The sequence below is a fragment of the Thermobia domestica genome, chromosome 17, assembly GCF_964235325.1.
Source record: "Thermobia domestica chromosome 17, izTheDome1.hap1.1, whole genome shotgun sequence".
NCBI classification, from domain to species: Eukaryota; Metazoa; Arthropoda; class Insecta; order Zygentoma; family Lepismatidae; genus Thermobia; species Thermobia domestica.
This window is the reverse complement of record NC_137470.1, coordinates 145,890,931-145,912,255: the sequence shown is the minus strand read 5'-3', so window position 1 is coordinate 145,912,255 and position 21,325 is coordinate 145,890,931. Positions and strand designations below refer to the sequence as shown.

At 37.6% G+C, this 21,325-nt stretch overlaps 1 protein-coding gene across 8 annotated transcripts in view; it reads left to right on the top strand.

The window, feature by feature from the left end:
* Positions 1 to 21,325, top strand: part of LOC145674390 (uncharacterized) — a 253,542-nt gene that overhangs the window by 115,515 nt on the left and 116,702 nt on the right. For all 8 annotated transcript variants that reach the window (XM_081744379.1, XM_081744377.1, XM_081744378.1 and 5 more), the window contains 2 exons: positions 664 to 745; positions 20,715 to 20,922. In XM_081744379.1, the coding sequence (XP_081600505.1) occupies positions 664 to 745; positions 20,715 to 20,922 (290 nt within the window). The remainder of the gene's footprint in view (positions 1 to 663; positions 746 to 20,714; positions 20,923 to 21,325) is intronic.

Below are 21,325 nucleotides of genomic sequence, written 5' to 3'. Positions count from 1 at the left end.
GTTGATGCGCGCGAAAGGAATATATGTATATATATAATGTATCTACCGTATATGTTGTTAGTCATATCGTAGCTGTGTGGTCACTGCAGATTAGAGTATTTATATTGATTCACGACGTGACTAGTCAGTAAACCCTTCAAGTGGTTATTTTCCATTATCCTATAACAATGCTTTATTGAACGATAATGTTACGTTGTAATTTCATAAGGTGATTTCTTAAGAAATATTGCAGTTTAAAGGTGTAATCTGTTCCAAGTGTGATACAAACTAAACACAAAGAAACACATTTTTCATTTCCTGCTGGTATGCGCTCTTAAATACGCGCGGGGAAATTGTATGAGAGTCAGTATTTTTTTTCTTCGAATCTTATGTGCATTGAGAAAAAAAGAAAGAGATGTAAAAAAAGAAAACAGAAAATGCAGAGTGGAATTGATGTTTACTACTTTTAAGTTTTCATGTTCCTTTTCCCGTCGTTTACGACGTACGTTGTTGACCTGCCTCCTGATAAGCGGGAGAACGCACAGGAGGATGGGGAGAGAAGGAGAAACATGGCGGAATGGTTGGGGTATTGCAGACAGTGTTGGTGGAAAGACATGTTTTTATTTATAGTTTGATAGTGTCGTACAAGGATATTAACTATAGTGTAATTCTCTTTATATTCAGGTCTATACAATGACCCACCCTCAGGAACAACGTGTGACCAGTTCGCAAGACACTTTCGGTTTGTCGGAAGAGAGCAGATCGGGTGAGTAGCACAAAACACTAACATGGCCGCTTCGGGAAATTCATATGATGATATCTCCCTCAATATGATGTGGGTTGCAAGATATTTGAACAAACTTTCTGCATGCTGTAGCGTTGAGGGAGTGTAATATGTTAATAAATAACTTTAATGTGATTGTACAGTGCTTTACTGTTACGTGTAGTGTGCATGTTAATAGGTTAGAGAAACGTATACAGTATATTGTCGAACATTCCCGATACGTATAATGGAATGATAAAAAGGCCATTTCGAAGAATTCACACAATGTAATTCCAGTAGTCAAGGTAATGTATACAAACCAGCCATAAAGACATAGGAAACATTGTAAAATAAAAAGGAATGTTATGGTCCCGTTGTGTGTCTTATGTAGTAGCAATTCAAATACCTTAGTTTTGAACAAGCATTAATAAAATAAATACTCAATTACAGTCAAAATAAGTAGGTAGGGAGTATTACAATAAAATATATTATTTATAAATAATAATAGAAATTTTAGCGGGAATGGTTAATCTGTTTTTGTTTATTTAAAAAGACCGAACGTGTATTGTGTGCTACTTTTTCCTTGATTGCAACGTTGCCAAATTTCTCGTCGTGGGTTGTAACTGCGGGAGATGGTTCGGGTCAATATAATAACATTCCGTGATTTTTAAACGTTATAAAGTGTACATTATATAGGTTTGTTGCGGAATATTGTGTCAAGAGTAGTATTGATTACTAGTAGACAGCTGAGGGGTGACTGAACCAGACAGTTTCCGTAGACGAGGCTGATGAATTTGGAGCCGGCTTCCTGTTGTTACATTTATCGTCCGCAAGGTCGTGCCCGTGTACTGGCGACATAAAAATTCATGATTTATGTAAACCACGGTGTATGTAAAGAGAGAACTACTTATAATGACGTGCAACTGTCATATCGTACCATGTGATAAGTCTCGTGTTATAAGAATCATTATAGCCCTCTGTGATCTAGTACGAAAGCTTATTTTGCATTATACCTATGAGAGAGAGGATGATAATAATACGGTGTATTGGATTCACATCTAGAAAGTTAAAATTTTTGGTCAAGTGTTTATGAATGTGATCACGTAATTCATTACTGATTATAATAAAAAAACTTACAATTTTTACTTTGTTTGGTATTTCACTTAATGAGTTTTAAATAATTTGAATTTTATGCGTATTCATTAACTTTTACATGCCTGCACTTGCGTTTTCGTCAGTGGCGGCTTTAGAGGAAAAAAATTAGAGGATATATTGCATGTTATGTGCTGTCCTGCTGTCCATAATTTACATTCTTTTTTTCTCTCTCTTTTGCTTTCCCACCAGGGGAAGGGTGAAATTCCCCCTCACATTTTAGATTTTTTGTCCCTGGAGGGAAATAGTATAAGGGAGGGAACATTGTTTCATAATGAAAATCTATTTTACATCTATTATTTTTGTACCGCAGTCTAGTGCCCTAACCATCAGGCTAGAGAGAAGCTCATCAGCCCATGGAACTTATGGAATTTACAGAGATAAACTTACAGTTAACTGCCAAATTTACAGCTGATAAAAAATCTTGATTGGATTTTACACTATAGGCTATAAAATGGCATTACAAGTCCCCCCCCCTCTCTCTCTCTCTCTCTCTCTCTCTCTCTCTCTCTCTCTATATATATATATATATATATATATATATATATATATATATATATATATATATATATATATATATATATATATATATATATAATACACTTGCGTTTTCGTATATATATATATACTTAAAAAATCTATAAATACCATACTGGATATATTGATATAATTCAACACCAATTTAGATTATTTCAAATAATAATAATAATAATAGAAAAAACAGCAACAAAGATTTCCATTTTTTATTTTTTTTAAGTGAAAAGAAAGTTGGACAACGATTAGCGTTCTGTCATTTTCGGTATAAGCTGCTGGTCAGGGGCGGCGATTAGGGGGGTCAAGAGGGGACACTTGCCCTCCACTTTTTTGAAGTGACCTTTTTAATATACATATAGTTTCATTTGGAAATGTAGCCTTTTCGTGTGTATTAGTGGTGTATAGAAAAAAAATGATGCTTTATATTTGCCGTTGCGTGAGTACGTATTCGTTATTTGTCTTTCCGTGGGGTTAAGAAAGCTACAGGAATTGCGTTTTAACTATTAATATTGCAATTGCTTATTTCTTTAAATATCGTAGTATGTGCTTGTAATATTTACTGTCTTTCATTTTCTGAGAGTAATAACATACATTTAATTGCTTGTGTGGAATTAAAAATATAAGTTGTTCAGTAATCCTCAGTTTCAATGTAACTTCTACTAAACAAGCCTCATTATTCATTACTATGATTAATATTATCCTTCCCTTTATTTGTTTGCAAATTTGTTATTAAATAATCTGATCACACAATTTTCTAGACAGATTTTTAAGATGTTCATGAGCAAGGAATCAAATCTCTTCTTACACTTTCGTTGTTTAAGTGTACAAAGGGCTAGTACCTACTTGCGTTGCTCTTATCAATTTACTTAAAATATGAAATACGATATACGGTATTTTAACTGAAAAGTATAGTATCCTATTAGTTATACAACCTTTCGTCAAACATAATGTTAAAAACAACCAGGAAAACTAACATTGACATATAAATATTCAGATCATGTCTTGTCCCCACTTTTAATGTTCAATCGCCGCCCCTGCTGCTGGTGGTATAATTTCGAAACAACACCGCATTGCTTATAAGCAATAAATTAATTTTTTAGATGATGTGGTCTTCCCTTTGTTACAATGTTGTTGATAGTGATGAAGACTTCTAAAATGTTTTAAAAGCAAAAATACTGTTTTACACAACCAAAATAAATACATAAATAAATAAAAATAAACACTTGAAACTTGTTCGAAGACATTAAAAAATCGTTTAAAACTCGACAGAATGCAGTTTCTAATATACACGATGACTCCTTCCTCCACCCTATGTTTATAGACGCAGGTTATTATGGTACAATTCATGTTCAAGAATCGATAGCATTAAACTTCTTGCAAAATAAATATTAATTATACTATTGTAAATAATTCAAGACAATTGAAAATATTAGTTTATCATCACTGCAAAATGCTGGGATCTAGGCCCTCCCGGCCCCGGCCTAGAATCGCCACTGGTTTTCGTTAATATTCCTTTCTTATGTGCCTGCACCTGTTTTACTTGCAGTGCGATTATACTAAATTAACATTCATATTACTATGAAAGGTTTCTCACAACAGCAAGTTTTTGTATGTTTTTATTTATCCAATTAGGTTTATTTCGTAGTCTCTCTCATCCACTGCATTTCTTTTATTAGTTTGTTGGCAGAGAAGTTGTTGCTTAATATACATGCATTCTATATATCATGAGAGATGTCATTACAGTTTTGCAGCCTCGAAAGATACAGATTGTTAAAGTTCTTTTTTTTTTCTTTTTTTTCAGTTTAAGTATATTGCCCCCAGAAAGCCGAAAGGTGCTAAGCGCCAAAATGCAAATTTCTCAGGGGATGAATAAAAACGAATGAAACACTAATTCCGATTCTTTCTTTCTTCTAGAATTCAGTTTTCACTGCAGACCTTTCATATTGTCTCCTGCCACTTGTCTCCGTTCTGCACAAGATAAAACATGAAATGGGTAGTCAAAATATGCACTTAATTGGAAATCAAGGAAAGTGACGCTTAGCACCTACCTGCTATCTGGGGGCGATATACGAAGAGACTAATTTGGTTTGAGTTCAATGTCCCTTTCACAATCATGGCTGTATGAAACGTCGACCTACAGCTTAACGTGAGAGACGTACCACATGAGCTTCCTCCGGGAATCGAACCTGGGTCTCGAACACCAAAGGCGCGTATGGTAACAGCTTAACCACGAGGGACCTCCATAAAGAGGTTAATGTAGTAATAATAATAACATGTAGTATTTATAAGAAATTGGAAATAAAATAAAGGCGATGGTTTACATATGAAGAGAATAGTCTTCTTTGGTTTCAAAATAACACATCACTGCCACAAGGTTACCTATTATTTTAATTTATTTATTGAAATAACATCCTTAATGAAAGACAATACTAAAGGAATAAACAATCACGGCAAACAAGTACAAACAATACATTTAGTTTTCGGATGGTATTTTGCATTAAAATCAGAATCGGAAAATAAACTAAATCGCAAATTGGAATTGTAAACAAAGTTTTACTGAAACCGAAAATAAATTCTGTGGGGGTAAAGGGGGGAGGTTATAGAGAAACAGAAAGATGGAAACAAGCTAAACGTAAGTCATGAGAAGGTAAAAGAAGAATTTTGCTTCTTCTGTAGTGTGAGTTGGAAATAAAGAGAAAAGTATTTGGAGTTCTAGTGTTTCAAAGTAAAGCCTTTTACGTAGTACCCATATTAGTATTTGTGGTCGAAACTTTCGTTAGCAATTATCACGTTTTTTCATTACCGACACACTATGATACGTGGATTTACAAGCTAAAGTGGAATCCGAATCGCATGAGCCATCAGCAATCAAACCCGGGTCTTCCGCGGCGAAGGCGCATACGTTAACCTTACAGTTGTGAGGAAACTCTTCAAAACTTTAATGTAAAGCTTAAGTTGAATCAGGGAAAATGTTTTTGGAGAAGGTTTGAAGGGAGGAGGACTAGTTAGACCACTGATGGTTTCAGGGGTTGTTCCAGAGGGGGAACTTCGCCCCAGGACAAACTTCCGATCGTACTCAGCGAGAATTGCCTATATTTTCACAGTACTGCTTTCACCCCGCGTGCATTGAAAGTCCTCTCCCAGGGAAATTTTCTGAAATCCACTGAATTAGACAGCATAGAAAACTAATGATGAAGTGCTTAGGGGAATACAGGCAGAAAGCGAGTTGATAAAGTTGCAGACTAAAGGCATCTTCTCTAGCAGAATATCCTCTTACATAAATTTCGAAGGCAAAATCGTGGGCTAGAAACTGAGCAGGCGTTCAAGAATTTCCTATGTCAAAAATGAGGACAGTGAAATGGGATATAAATCCTATAATTAGGTGAAAAGTATTTTTGAGGACCTAAAGTTGCGACAGAACGACAAAGCCGTGAGGTATGAATGAATGATTAAGCATTTATTCACATGAATTATGCACTGTTACCGAAATTCGCAAACACTTTAAAACTTACGATTAGTCATGTAAGAAATTTAATACCTAAACAACTTGCACGGTTTCCAGAAACTTGGTAAAAATTTTACATGTTTTTTATTGATAAATCAATTTTTAGAAAATACTGCGTTTTTGCTTTATCTATTAATGCTCGTTGATACCTCTAATTTTTCGGATTCTCATTATATAGTTTATATCTTGTAGTTAACATAGAAGTTGTAAAGTCATAAGCTTGGCTCGAAAAATTTGCTTGTAATCTAGGCACCAATTCTTCAAGCCAGGTACAAGGAGCACGGTGGCTCAGTGGTACTGCGCTTACCTCTGGTGCGTGAGGTCCCTTGTACGATCCCCGAACAAGTAAATTTGTGGTGGACAACATCGTACTCCCGTGGGTTTTCTCGGGGTACTGCCATTTGCTCATTCCAGCAATTTCTTCATCGTCCACTTGCCGTAATCATCGTATCTCTTAATCTGAACAGCATAATCTAAAGGGTACATCGCAAGAGCGTGTTAAACTGAAATTTTTCATTTGATTTCAATTAGAGATCTTTTACTTCATTCACACTATCCCCAAGGCCCTGAGTGGAAAAAATGAAATGGAATCTTTAACGTGAACACGCTTTTGCCGTTTAAGTCAGAAGAGACAGCGGAGTAAGGAAAATGAAGGATTACGAAAGAATTGGTGAAATGAGGCTGTGGAAGGAAACTAGAGAATAGAGAACTTACGAGCACAAAGCGCATGATCTCAGATCAAACCAGGACGTCTCACACTAGAGGTAAGCTCTCCAACACTGAGCAGCCGTGCCCCCAAGACTGCAAATTGAGTGGTGGTGGAAAGATAACTTCCTCTAAAATAATTCTTCTTTAATAATTTTCACTATATATCTATATATATAAAAGAGAACGCACAAAATCCTTTGTCCGCTCATCACGCTAATACGGCTGAACCGATTTCTTTCATTTTTGGGGGGTTGTTAGGATTTGGACCCTAGATGGTTTTTATCATATCACTTTAATTTTCAATTACCAGTGTCTTGAGATAATTGACCAATCAGGTGTCAATACGTACAAAAAATCCTTTGTCCGCTCATCACGCTAATACGGCTGAACCGATTTCTTTCATTTTTGGGGGGTTGTTAGGATGTGGACCCTAGATGGTTTTTATCATATCACTTTAATTTTCAATTACCAGTGTCTTGAGATAATTGACCATTCAGGTGTCCATACGTACAAATCCTTTGTTATTAGTTCATCATAGGTATAAAAATAAACGTATTTATATGCAACCCGCATGACCCTGTGACTCGGCGGGTTAACATAACTGACAGGCGCTATAAATCACTTGAAAGCGAAAAAGTAAAAATTATCTAAGTAACAAAGTTTATTGCGTTCCGGGGTGACCGCAGCGAAGCGGGGTGAACGCTGCTAGTAACCTCTATAGGGAGTTTGTAATTTTCTACTGTGTATGACTTTCTCTAAAAATTTTGCAGTTGTTTGTATGATTTTCTCTCAAATTTTCCAGGCATCATTGTGAATCAATGGTAGAGTGTTCACCTTTACTGATGGAAGTTCCTGTTTCGATCCCAAGCCAAATGAGTGTGTGGTGGAAACATCGTGTGCATAGGTTCCTCACGGTTCTCCCGTTTCCTCCTATATTCTCATTCCACAACTTCTTTCATCATCATCCACATTCATTTATTATCCATCATCATTAACCTATTGCAGAAATTTTTTCTATTTCCAAAATTTTCCACCACATAGGCTGACTTTCTTTAAAATATTCCACCATGTAGGACTTCCTTGATTTTTTTCACACAACTTCTTGTAAACCCAATAGCTTTTGTAAACAAAAAATGGAATAAAATCTTCCAATTTTACGTCTCACGGTTATGCCGGCTAGGTTAAAGAAGACTGATTGTGAGAAATAAATGCAGTGATGGAGTGAATAAAGTGGGAGGAAACGGGAGAACTCTGAGAAAACCCACGCACACGGTGTTTGTCCACCACAAAGTCCACTTGGTGCGAGCTGGGGTAGAACCAAGGGCTCTACAAACCAGAGGTTAATGTTCTACCACTGAGCCACCGCGGCCTCACCAATAGCTTTTGTTTTATTTTACCGAAACCCATTACTAGAAACAAAGTAGATTTTAACTTCCATTTACATAGATTGTGACGCGTTTTTTCTGAATAGAATGAATTTACAAACGTAAGGTAAACTCCTTTGTGAGGTGCTTTATCCCCTCAATTATTTGAAGCATTCTCTGATTTCCTCAACATTAGAAGCTTTACAAAAATACTTTTCTCATTAAAACTATCGCGAGTCTTTTTACTTTGTCTGCAGAAGTGTCTAATGCATGTGCCTTTGGTGTATGTGGTCCCATGTTCGATTTCCGGTGGGTGGATCTACATCTCATGTAACTTCAGTGTTGAAAAGGGATATTAAATTTCTACAAAGAAAGTCGAATTTCTGTGTATACTCCACAATACCAAGTTAGGTCATCGCAGTGCTGATTTCAGGTTTCCCTCGGGTAGGGTTGCCAGACGTCCCGGTTTTCCGGGACAGTCCCGGTTTTCAATGAAATAATTAACTGTCCCAAAAAAGACTTTCGGGACGCCCGTTTGTCCCGGTTCTCGTACTTCAGATTGAAAAAAAAAATCAACCCCCAAGAAATAGTATGTCTCACTTAAAAACGGAAGATAGTATTTCTTACTCAAATGATGACGCAACAAACAAAAAGCCCGATGGCAGAACTTTCTTTGTGTTTCTGCGATGAGCTTTTGTAAGTCAAAAACATTCTGCAGAAATTCTGCAAAAAATTTTTGCAGAAGAAACACTTGAAGGGTAAGGGGAAAAAACAAGGAATGTCCATGTATGAGGTTTTTCAGGTGCTTTGTCCTATCTGTTGGTGACTCTTGGTACTATTTGACTGTATATGCCATGCATGCGTAGATGTAGAAATGTCCATGTAAAATGGGCAAAAGATTTAACTAACACTATTCTTCTTACGCGGTTTTCAATATTAAAACGCCGTTTTCTCAAAAAGGCAGTTTTGTGACATTTCTTCTTTTTTCCCCATACCCTTCACTTGTGATTGTTAAAAATACGCTTTACGCGACGAAGAAAATAGTTCAAACCATATTTATGCGAGTCGTCCGTGCATTAAGACATCTACTCATAGCAGGCATGTTTTTACACATTTCTGTTGGCTATATTTTTTTCCTCTGGCAATTTTTCTGCATAGGCGCGGCAAATTTTCTGCGATAAGATCGCAGATCGCGGCACATTCTGCTATGGGGACAAAAAGTATTTCTTCAATCATAAATGGGAGAGTGTGTCGTAATTGGCGCAATATTTAGGGCCTGTTAAGCACAAAATATCGGAATTCGGAATAAGGGACACCAGGCAGCTCTCTTTATGTTACCTTTTCACATACTTTATACATCTTTTGTGAGGCTTCATTTGTGTAACTATATATAGAATGAACTGAAAAATTATTATTAATAACCTGGAAAAGATAGCTAATTAATTGATTCTGACCAAATGAGTAGGAACCGTGATCTTATATATAGAGCCTGAGATTTGTGTCCTGGTTTTTCGCTTACAAATCTGGCAACTCACCCGGGGAGGACTTTCAAAACACAGAGATGCAGTACTGTAAAAATGCCGTTAACCTGCTAGAGCACAATTGAAGAAATGTCCCGGGGGGATGTGTAGCTCCGGCGGGGATTTCTCCCGAGCTAACCCCTGAAGTTATCACTGTTTCCAGGGCGTCATCAAAGAAGCTCATTATGTAGGAATGTCCTTCGGTCTTTTGAACTAACACGATTATAAAGATTAATGTCAAATTTAGCTTATGTAAAGTTAATCGATCTTTGTTGCTTTTTTTTTTTTAATTAGGAGCTTATTTAGTCAGTGGCCATGAGTGAAACAGTAACTTTGTTCTTGCTTTTAGACTCTGAATGTCGTATAACTTGAACACATTAAAACACTTTTCTTCTGTTGCTCCAAACTCACCCCACAACAGTCATAAATTTTCCTCGGTGAAACGGTTGCTGCATGAAGAAGAGAAAGAAGGAAAAAAAACTGGAAACTTTTTCAGCGAGACGTTATACGTTGCAACACATATGTGTACTCGGTGCTTGTTCGCTAATAAAAACTACGTTTAGCATCAATATTCTGAGACAATTTCTTTCAACATCAAAGGTATCGGCATAGAGAGCTTCAATGAAGCTGAGTTGCCTTCAGTTTTTTACAATATTGAACTAACCAAACCACAGAATAATCAGTTAACTAATATATTAGGTAGTCTAAAAAGTATTGAGCCTTTTGCGCACGAGATGGCGTGAGTGTTCTAAATCTCAAGGTATATTAGTCTTGGCCATTTGGTAACACAGATGAAACTAAACGGCGTGACAAACACCTTGGCATTTGAAGGCGGCGCTCCAAGTTCCCTTTAAATGCTGCTAGCAAATGAGAGACCAGCGGTATTGCCACGTTTATTTTGTACACATCCACATCTATCCTCTGCCACCTGATCGCGCTATAGTTCGTCTGCTTAACCATAGCCACACCCTTTAGCACTCGGCTACATCGCGTCGAAGCTTGCGTTTTATTCGTTTAGCTGAAATGCCAAGATGTTTGTCACAGGCTTTAACTGTAAGAGATGTGTAAAAACTATTGGAATTCCTATAATCAGGCGTAATGGGGGCCATAGACGCATACACTTGTATGACCAACTTGCGTGAAACATTTATCATGCATGTTGGAAGATTTTTTTGCCCACACTGGCACCAACTTGCTGTCCAACTTACTAGAAGAATGACTCGAAGGAAAGAGTCACGTGATTTCTTCCGCTGCCGTGATTGGCGGACCTATATATAAAACAACCAACTTGCATAAACGAGCACATACCATGGTAAACACGCATGAAGAACGGCAAAACCATCATGCATGTGTACAGAAGATTTTGAAAACTTTGAACATGCATGAGCGAGGTCAGACACGATCAACTTGCCTGTGGTTTTATCATTTTTCATGCATTTGGAAAGTTTCTTCATGAATGTGTCTTCTTATATGGGCCCCTTAAGGTATTGTGCCGTAAGGATGAGTAAACTTTCCGCAAAACTGCACTATATTTTACAGTTCCATTTCGATAAAAAGTACAAATGACGCACAGACCCGTAAAGACATGTGTGGTTAAGACATGTTATCAATATCAACAACATTCGCTTTCGTTATGGGAATTTTGATGTTCAAGATGTTCCTCGCAGTGGGCGAGCAATCGCAGCAAAAGTTGATGTGATATTCTGGAAAGTCGAGCAAGACTGGCATGTAAACAGCTATGACATTGCCAATGACGTGAATATTTGTCAGCAGTGTTAAAGGTTTTGGAAAAAGCTGGGTACGAAATGAAGCTGGATGTTTGAGTGACACATTATCTGACTGAAGACATTTATTCGATCGAATTTCTGTCTGTGAATCTCTACTGAAACTTAACTAACTCGAACCATTTCCGAAGCGGTTGCTAACAAGTTATGAAAAGTAGATTACTTACGACAGATTATGGTCGAAATATACAGTTCGCAGTCTGTATGGAAGCCCACACTGACACCCAGGAATGCTATGCTCTGCGTTTCGTGACATTGGATAGGCATCGTGCATTATGACCTGCTGTCGCCGTGCGGAACAATAAACTCATGTTTGTACTGTTGAAAGTTATCTTGTGAACGTAGCAAGTCAAAAAACGGCCAGAACTGGTGAACAGAAAGAATGTGTCGTACCACGCCGACTACACCACATCACATCCATCTTTAACGAACGACACGGCAGAAGTTGAGAGCACTTGTATGCGAGGTTTTAATTCATCCAACGTATATCCCGACCCAGGCACCAGGTATCATTTGTTTAGGTCTCGGAAGAATTCCCTGAATGATGTTAAATTCGTTTCAAAATAGGCTTGTGTAAACCACATGGCACTTTTTTTGGGGCCAGAAACCACAAAAGTTGTATAACAACAGAATTATGGTGTTAACGGAAAAATGACAGAAGGATAATCGAACAGAGTGCTGCATATGTCGTTTCATAATGAATATGCTCTCCCGGTTAATGAGTGTCAGGGTGTCGAGACAAGCCATGTGTTCTATTAAGCGGCGTTCCATCTATTTGGTACATAATCCGGCACTGGATATTAAGAGTGATATCTTGCAGTGCAGAAGGTAAACGTTGAAAGAAATCTTTCGGCTCTATTCAGAGGGCTTTCAGCTGCATGCTTGCCTGTACATATGTAAGTATGCATAGTTAGGTTTTGTCTGTAGTATAGAATACGAGTTGGTATCAGTTGTACTCTGGATTTGTACTGTCATTTCAACCGAAACTGCCTTGGACCTATTGGTTGCCAGTGTCCGTGAAGTACGTTCCCATCTGTAAGTATAGGATGACGTTGCGAGTTTACAGATTTTGAAATGCACCCTGAAAGTTGTCTTTGGTCAGAACGTGTAGCATAACTGCATTTCTGCTTTATTCATATCAGTTCCATTGAAATAGTAAACTTTTAACTCCACTTTCGGTCTGGGAATTAGAGAAAAATCGCAAGGGTGAACAAAAGAGGTAGAGAATGATACTCGTGATTTTTTTTATATCAAATTAATTCTTCGTGCTATTTTCTCTGATCTACTGTGAAACCATCACCACCACTACCCACATTGGCATAATGGCTCCGTGGGGGCACAGTAGTTCAGTGGTAGAGCGCTCACATCTGGTGCGTAGTTCCCTGGATCGATCCCCGGCCAAGTAAGTTTGTTGATAAACAACATCGTGTCCGTGGGTTTTCTCGGGAACTCGTTTCCTCCCACTTTCTAATTCCACCAATTATTCTATCATCATTCACCTGCCTTAACCATTTGTCTCCCTTAGCTGCAAGAGACTAATCGTGGAAAGTTAAACTCAAAGATTTAATTGTTTCCAAAGTATTCTCGTGGTACTGTTTTTGTTTGTTGAAATTTAGCGTCTCTTTTCGGCACTGGGGCTATATGAGACGTGAATCTACAGTTTAAGGCGGAATCCACCGTAATGCGTTCAAAGTTTTTAATGCTGTCCCATTGGGAATCAGACCCGCGACTATGTGCACATAGGGCGCATGCGCTAGCCAGTAGACGAACGGGGAAGGTCCTAGTGCTGCTGTTGATCAATGTTTTTGCTGTTATAGCAGTTGTTCATATAGCAGCACTAATCCTGAATATGAGGGCGGCAGTAGCTTAGAGGTACAGCTCTCTGGTGCATCATGTCCTTGGTTCGATGCCAGCCCTCGGTAGGTGATTGATTGATTGATTTTTGAGTTTTACGTCCCGTTCAGCAGCGAGGCTATATGAGACGTGGACCTACTGATTAACGTGGAATCCGAACCACATGAGCTCCCGCCGGGAATCGAACCCGGGTCTCCCTCGGTAGGTGAGATGAAATGAAATTGCTAGATTCAGATCCTACTGTTTTGCTAAGGGAGGTGATGATGATGATTACAACGAACAAAATGGTTGAGTGAAGAAAGTTGGAGGAAACTTTTAAAAAGCCAGGAACACGGTATTTATTCACAACAAAGTCGACTTGGCGCTATCTGGGATCGAACCAGTGGTTTTTCCGTTTTCTTCTACTTTGTTCATTTCACTGTTTCATTCATTATCATCAGCATCTCCCTTATTTTCAGAGGATTATCATGGGACGTTAAGCACAAATAAAAAAAATCCAGAATATATTAGTTTCTACTTCGTAGGAAGAATCTAGTTTCATCCACTTTTTTAATACACTAGTTCATTTCTGTTCGATTGTTTTCAAGCTCAACGTCGCTTTTCAGCGTCGAGGTTGTATGAGACATAGAACCAAAATTTAACTTAGGTTCGGAACTATGAGCTTCCACCAGAAATCGAACTCGTTACTCCCTCATCAAAGGCGCAAACACAAATTATGAGTGAGTTCCGACTTCTCCAGTCTTCGGTTCATAGCAACTAGATACCGTAAGCCAGTTGAAGATTGAACACTGCACTAAACACAGAGAAAGAGTTTTACGTGGTTTGATTTGACAATTTTGTTAGATCTCGTCTGGTCGCTACCAACAAATATTCAAAAACTGTAAAGCAGATGAAATTTGTAAAGCCTAATGACTGAAATGAACGCTTAAAATGACAGATCAATAGCAATAAAAATAAACGGTTATACAGTGAAACCTGTCTTTAGCGGAATCGAGCGGGACTTGCAAAAACTTCCGTTAAAGTCAGGTTTCCGCTTAGTGGAGGTAGACTTTTCCTTTCTTAAAAAAAAAAAAAATACATGCTTATAAAGGGGCATACTGAGAAAATATATTGCTGTACGTACATTGTTCGATTACAGTACTTCTTTCTTCTACGAATAAATACACAAAAAAATTAAAATGAATACGAAATATGCTATGCACACTTTTTGTTTATTTCTCTAATAGCCAAGGAGAGTTTTATGTGTACGTTGCTGCTTGGCTGCTTGGCTGCTTGACTTTCCGCATACAGTTTAGCCTGAGAAATTATACTAAGTGAATCAGAATCATTTTTTCGTAAGGCAAATTTTCGAAGTTACTTTAAACTTCTGAGACAATCTTGATATGTATTTATTCTACACTGTTCTTGGAACTCGGTATCGTATTCCTCTATCTCGTTTTCTTCTTTCCGATATTCCGTATGATTCTTCATTAAGTTTCTGGGATGAAGGACAATTTGTGGTGGTGAATATGAGCAGTGGTTGGGAAAGGTCAACATTGTCCATAAATATTTAACAAAAGAACGAACATTTTATCGCAGACAGCATAATGTATATGTCTCACAAAATGTCTAAACATCATCTAAACGTAGTAATCCGAAACTCAGAATTTTCCGTTAAATGTTTATTTTTCTTTCCGTTGTCCGCGTAACACAGTTTCCGCTTAATGAAGGGAGTTTTACATGTTTTGTTCTCCAAAATTCATGGGACCGTGAAATATTTCCGTTTAAGACAGTTTTCCGTTTAATAAAGGGTCCGTTGAAGACAGGTTTTACTGTATAACATTACAGAATAACAAGAAATTAACAATAACAACTGATAAAAGAAAATAGCATAAAAATTCAAAAATACTTTTATGGTCAGTAGATATTCCTTTTGTGACACAAAAGAAGGGAACGTTTCATGAATTTGGCACTTCTTTTGAAAAATTCGTTAGCTAAGGACATCCTGCAATGAAGGCTGCGACCATTATACTCATATACAATTACCTCCTGCAATATTAAGCTTTCTGTTTGTATACGAGACCCGTTGATTGGTTGGAATTGAGCCGTTGCTCTTCGAAGAAAGAAAAAAAAAGGAAAGAAAAAAAGAAAAACTCATCCCCAATAATAAAGTAGGCCCTACCCCTTGTTTGTTTTTTCAGGATAAATTATTTTTGACGTATTTTCAGGTTAGTAACGAAATATTATGGAATATGAACAAAATCGCCTGAGATTTGAGAAAGTGCCCCGGAAAAATCTCACCCCCAAGAGTAAGCTACTCCTTGTGAATATTTTCAGGACAAATGAATCACGCCCATTGAGATAATATAAACAACTAGAGATCCCCGTTCCTATGTCACCGTTGATTCGAGCGTACTATCGAGTTCCCCCGTAGCTAAGCGGTTAGCGTACGCGTCTTTCACGGTGGAGACCCGCGTTCGATTCCCGGCGGGAGCTCATATGGTTTGGATTCCACGTTAATCAGTAGGTCCACGTGTTTTAATGGGACGTTGAACTCAAAATCAACTCAACTCGAGCGTGCTCTCGATTGTAGCGTTTGATTTGAGATATCATCTTCCAGGATGGCGTATTTCGCAAATTTCAGTCAGCTGATACATGTAAACAAACAAATCTGTTTAAGGCAAACTTGGAACAAGTGCTTAAAAAAGTTACCGTAGACTTTGAACAACACCAAATGCTACAACCCTTTACGTTATCCGCTCTACGCTTTACGACACTGAAACGGAAATTAATATTTTTTTTAAACGTTAATCGTAGCGCCTGTGATTTTTAACTAATAAATTCCACCAAAACAAAAATAATTATATACTATATAAGAAATATGAATTTTTAATTTGGTAGAACCGTCTGCTAAAGTGAGCGTGAACCCGTTCACAAATATATATATATTTGGTACAGGATATCGATAAATAATGTGCGACTTGTATGAGAGATATAGGCCTGTTGTTCCTTTTAATAGTGAGAATTATTTTATGCAGTAATTGCTATCATTAGCAATTTGTAACGTATCACTGCTCCCTCCACAACCAAACAGTTGCCTTGCCAAGGTGTCACAAAACACTTGTACGTTACATAATTTTGACAAAATTTCCATCAACTCATAAACATGTAGTTCAATAAATAAGCAAACTTAATAATAAGGTTGACAATTCTCTAGAGTTTTTACGACTGTAAATTCAATGCATATGCCTATTCACCAATGTTACTACAAGCACACAACCACTTTATATTATTGACTGTTACAGGGTAAAAGAAGAACAAAAATGGCTTACCTTTGACGTATTATGAAATTCAAAAGAACGCTGATTTTTTTTTCGGCATACAGTTTTTCCTAGGAGCACAGACAATCGACAATAAAACAGACATAAATTACTATGGAGCCTTACGTTAAAGACACCTCTGTATCCTCTTCCAATATGGTGGATCGATTTCGATATATGCGAGTTCGATACCATCAAATATCTCGCATCAGGGCGTCTCTGGTTGTTTATATCATCTCAATGATTACGCCATATTGTCAGGTTGCTAACGAAATATTTATTTATGAAATATGAACAAAATCGCCTGAGTCGTTTATGAGAAAATCTTACTAAATGAACTTATCTAAGAGTAAACACTCTCTCTTCTGGATTTTCTCCACATAAATAACTTCTACCACATAATAGTTAATAAAATATTGATGTATAAAATTTAAACAAAATTGTTAGAGCAGTTTTTCAGAAAAGCACAATCTTCAATTTTCACCCTTCAGTAAACTACTCTTAATTTTGGAGGTAGGAAGGAAATTTGAGAAACACCCCTAGAGAATCTTATAAAAATGTTAAGTTTAAAATGTTGTGGGAATACGTTGAACGGTACGGCCTCTAGGGAAGTGAACACAGCACGCATTCAACTTACGGTGTGAGAGCCAATGGAACACAGACCTCCACAAAAAGCGTAGAACTTTGTTGCTTATCTCTATAAAAAATGTTTTAACTTTGAAACAGCTATATCTCAAAACTAATATTTTGTACTTAGTGACTTCTGCCAAGAAGACGACAATATATTTTACATTCTGCAAATGCCTCCATTATCATTGTGTGCAATAACAAAATCGTAAATGAAATAAGAAATGAGGGTATGTCGGAGAATATGTTACAAGTGTGGGAGTTGCTATAACAACATTGTGATATTGAGTACTGTCTTTTTATTTATTTATTTAGAAAAACGCACTGTGATGAATTGTTCATACCTTTGAGTAAACGAAGAAGATACATATCGATTCAATTCTGGTCATTTGATTTCGATATATTAAACCATGTTTACTCCTAAGCATCCTGGGGAAGGAGGGGCACGGTGGCTCAGTGGTAGAGCGCTTACCTCTGGTGTGGGGGGTCCCCGGCCAAGTAAGTTTATGGTGGACAATATCGTGCCCATGGGTTTTCTCGGAGTACTGTCGTGTCCTCCCACTTTCTCATTCCATCAATTTTTCCACACCATTCACTTGCTTTAATCGTCGTCTCACTTAGCCTAACGGGTATAAACGTGGGACGTTAAACCCAAAAGTTTCCTCAACATCCTGTACAAGCGGTGAACATTCCAAAACCACTATATCGACAGATAGTGGTGATGAAACGTGTAGATTCTTTGAAATGCCGAATTCGGTTATTTTATTAGTACAGTGAAACATGCTTGTGTTGTCCACTTACTAGACAGTACGGAAAATAAGATATGGGAATACGTAGTTTGAATAAGAAAATAATAGTACTGTCAGTGCTGTTGTAAGGCAGTTTTCTCTTCTTGGCAATTGACAAGGCCTGACCGCTTCGATCACTGGTCCTCGCAATCTGTTCAGTTGTTCACAGTAGAAGGGGTAGCATTAATGGTTCCAAGACTTCCCAGTAAATTATTCCTTTCGTGTTCCACCATACACTTAACAACATTCTTGGGATTAAATTCTGGTTTGGAATTCGATTTGTGGTAGTTCCGTAATGCGATATGTATTCCTTCGACGCTTGACGTTCCGACAGATAGCCCACTTTTCATTGCTTTGACAATCCGTGGCAAGAGCTAGTCATTTTTATATTGGAAAACCAAGGAAATAGCTCGCGACTCACCCATTTCAGTGATTTGCACTCAACTGATGCGGAACCAAATGGCTGAAGTGTGTGGTGAATCCTAATGCTTTGAGCCATCTTTTAATCGTTGTTTCGTGTAGTGACGTCCACTAAACCACCACATTTGGCTTCGATCTGTTTCTTATGGCTTGTTCAAAATTCTCTTCAGAGAACACTTCTGGACGTCTTGACATTTTGTGGTTGATTCTAGGTCATAGGCAGTCCCTAATAACGCATGTACCTCTTTCAACATGAAACAAATATCTTTCAATGTCGTTTGACATTTCGATATTTTTTGTCCAATGTCGGCCGACAGCATACATGGCTGTTTGCCTTAATGTCTATAACGGAAACATATACACAGTATGTGTATATTTCAGTAGCAAAGTATAGTATCCATTGAAAGTAAGAACGATGATTACATCGACGTTTCGTTGGTATTTCTAGACTGCTTTGGCGACTGTGATGGAGCACGTACAGTGCAAGGTTACAACAATCCGAGGTGAACATTGATCAGAATATGAGACAGAGCCGTTAATGATTAGGCCTGTCGTTCGAGTGCTATCAGGGCATTCGTCTGTGGAAAAGAACTGGAAAATGTCAATAAGAGCGTTTGAACCTACCTGTCCTCAGAGTGAAAACTTTAGTGTCACTGCACAGCAGACAATAGGGAGGCACAACATTTGTGGTATTAGCAACAATTGACATTTACATTTTCTTGTACAGATTTGCAACTTTCACCTGAGCCCGTCACATAAAAGGGATTATGTACTAAAGCGATTACACAATTCGGTAAACGTATGAGGATAGCAGTGCCCAACACTATTTAAGAATAGGTAACATCCCGATATTCACCTTGCGAAACAAAGGGAAAACACCGGAAAACCACAGACAGGATGGCCGGCCTTGAACAAACCTCCCGAATGCGAATAAATGCTTTACCAACCAATGCTAAGTAGCCATAGCGTAACACTTCTTCTCAGGATCACCTTATGTAGAACATATCATAGTTTCATTTATTTTCACCGAAATTCGAAATATTGTTACACTCGTGTTTTTTTAAGTGGACTTGTAGTGGCCAAACGGTCGTTGATTGGTGGCTGTGCCCATTGAAACTTTTTCACAGGATCAAAATATCTACAACATAACACGGTTTCAGTCTTTACCACCGAAATCTAGAATATCATTATCTTCTGTTTTTAAAAAGTAGCAATGTAGTGGCCAAACGGTCAGTAATTGGTAGTTGTGTCTATTGAAACTTTTTCTCAGGACGAAAATATACAACATAACACGATTTCAGTCTTTTCCACCAAAATCTAGAATATTATTATCTTCGGTTGTTTCCAAAAAAGGACCCTGTAGTTCTCAAACGGTCAATGATTGGTGGTTGTGTCCATTGAAACTTTTTCATAGGTCCAAAATATCTACAATATAACACGGTTTCAGTCCTTTCCACCGAAATCCAGAATGCCCTGTTCTTCTGTTTTTTTAAAAAAAAGTGGCAATGTAGTGGCCAAACGGTCAGTAATTGGGTGGTTGTGTCCATTGAAACATTTTCTCAGGACGAAAATATACAACATAACACGATTTCAGTCTTTTCCACCAAAATCTAGAATATCATTATCTTCAGCCATTTCCTAAAAAGTGTCTTGTATTGGTCAAACGGTCAGTGAGTTGTGATTGTGCCCATTGAAACTTTTTCTCTGGTCGAAAATATCTGCAATATAACACCGTTTCAGTCTTTTCTACCGAAATCTAGAATATCATTATTTTCGGCCATTTCCTAAAAAGTGTCTTGTATTGGTCAAACGGTGAGTCAGTGGTGGTTTTGCCCATTGAAGCTTTTTCTTGGGATCACAGTATCTACAACATATCACAATTTCAAGCAATTGCACTAAAATCCATTTTCCATAACGATTGTGCCGGGTCCTTTGACGTGCTCATAGATCTGGACATTTGTTTTACTTATTTATTTTTTTATTTCCAAATTTGATACACAGTTAGTCGGGAATCAAAAATCTGCATATCGTATTTCATCCACCCTGTGAATTTATCAAGGTGTAGCATCATTTGGCGTAGTGGATACTTTTGGTTCCCGAGTTACAAGTTATCAAATTTAGGGTTTGCACTTAAGAAACCTGTTAAATGTGTAGTAAATGAAGTTTATACTTGTAATGAAGATTTGATAAGAATCAGTGAAGGTTATTTAGTTTACCACTGTAGGGAAACTAATTAGTTATTTTAATGTGGTGTGTTTTTGCTGTACTTTTAAAGATACGTTTTTGAAGGCACCTTTCGAATTTTTTTTTTTAGAAAATAGGCAAGTAACCCAAAAGTAACTTTCGTTGTCTGTAGGTAGTATTGGGTAATTTAAGGTATCGTCAATCAATTTACACGTAATTTTTCTCATTTTCAGGCGTCAATGCCTTGGTCAGCAGGCTTAACTCTTCCGCTTTGGGTGTGGAGCCTTACTGCGAAAATGAAAGGACAGACGTTACATCTGAACATGAAAAGAAGATCCAAGATACATTCCCCTGGATGGCGAGCTTCTGCAGTCAATGCCAGGCTGCAGTGGGAAGTAAAAACATTAAAGTGTTGGAGAATCTTGTGTCAACATACACGCAGTAAGTTTGTGGAAAATACATAGCTGTTTGTAGATGTGAAGTCACGATGAATATGTTCTTATGTTTACGTTCTCTCGAACTTGTTAATGACAGTTCGTGCACCGCGTTCTACAATGTAGTCCAGCTTGCCAGGGAGGGTAGAGAAAATTAGGATAACGAAATGCAACATTCTAGGTTTCATCCATTAAATCACTTTATGGCCCACCCAGAACTACTCTCAATTTCACTCAGTTCAATTCCATTCCAAAGTTATATCAGGGTTCCTACTGGTCATGAAAGTCAGAGAAAATGGTGCAGGTCAGGAAAGATCAAGCGGAAAAGACTGCAAGTCAGGAAAATGTTATAAAATATATTTTTCTAACATTAATTGTGCACCAATTTCAGCTTAGCCAACTATTATAGT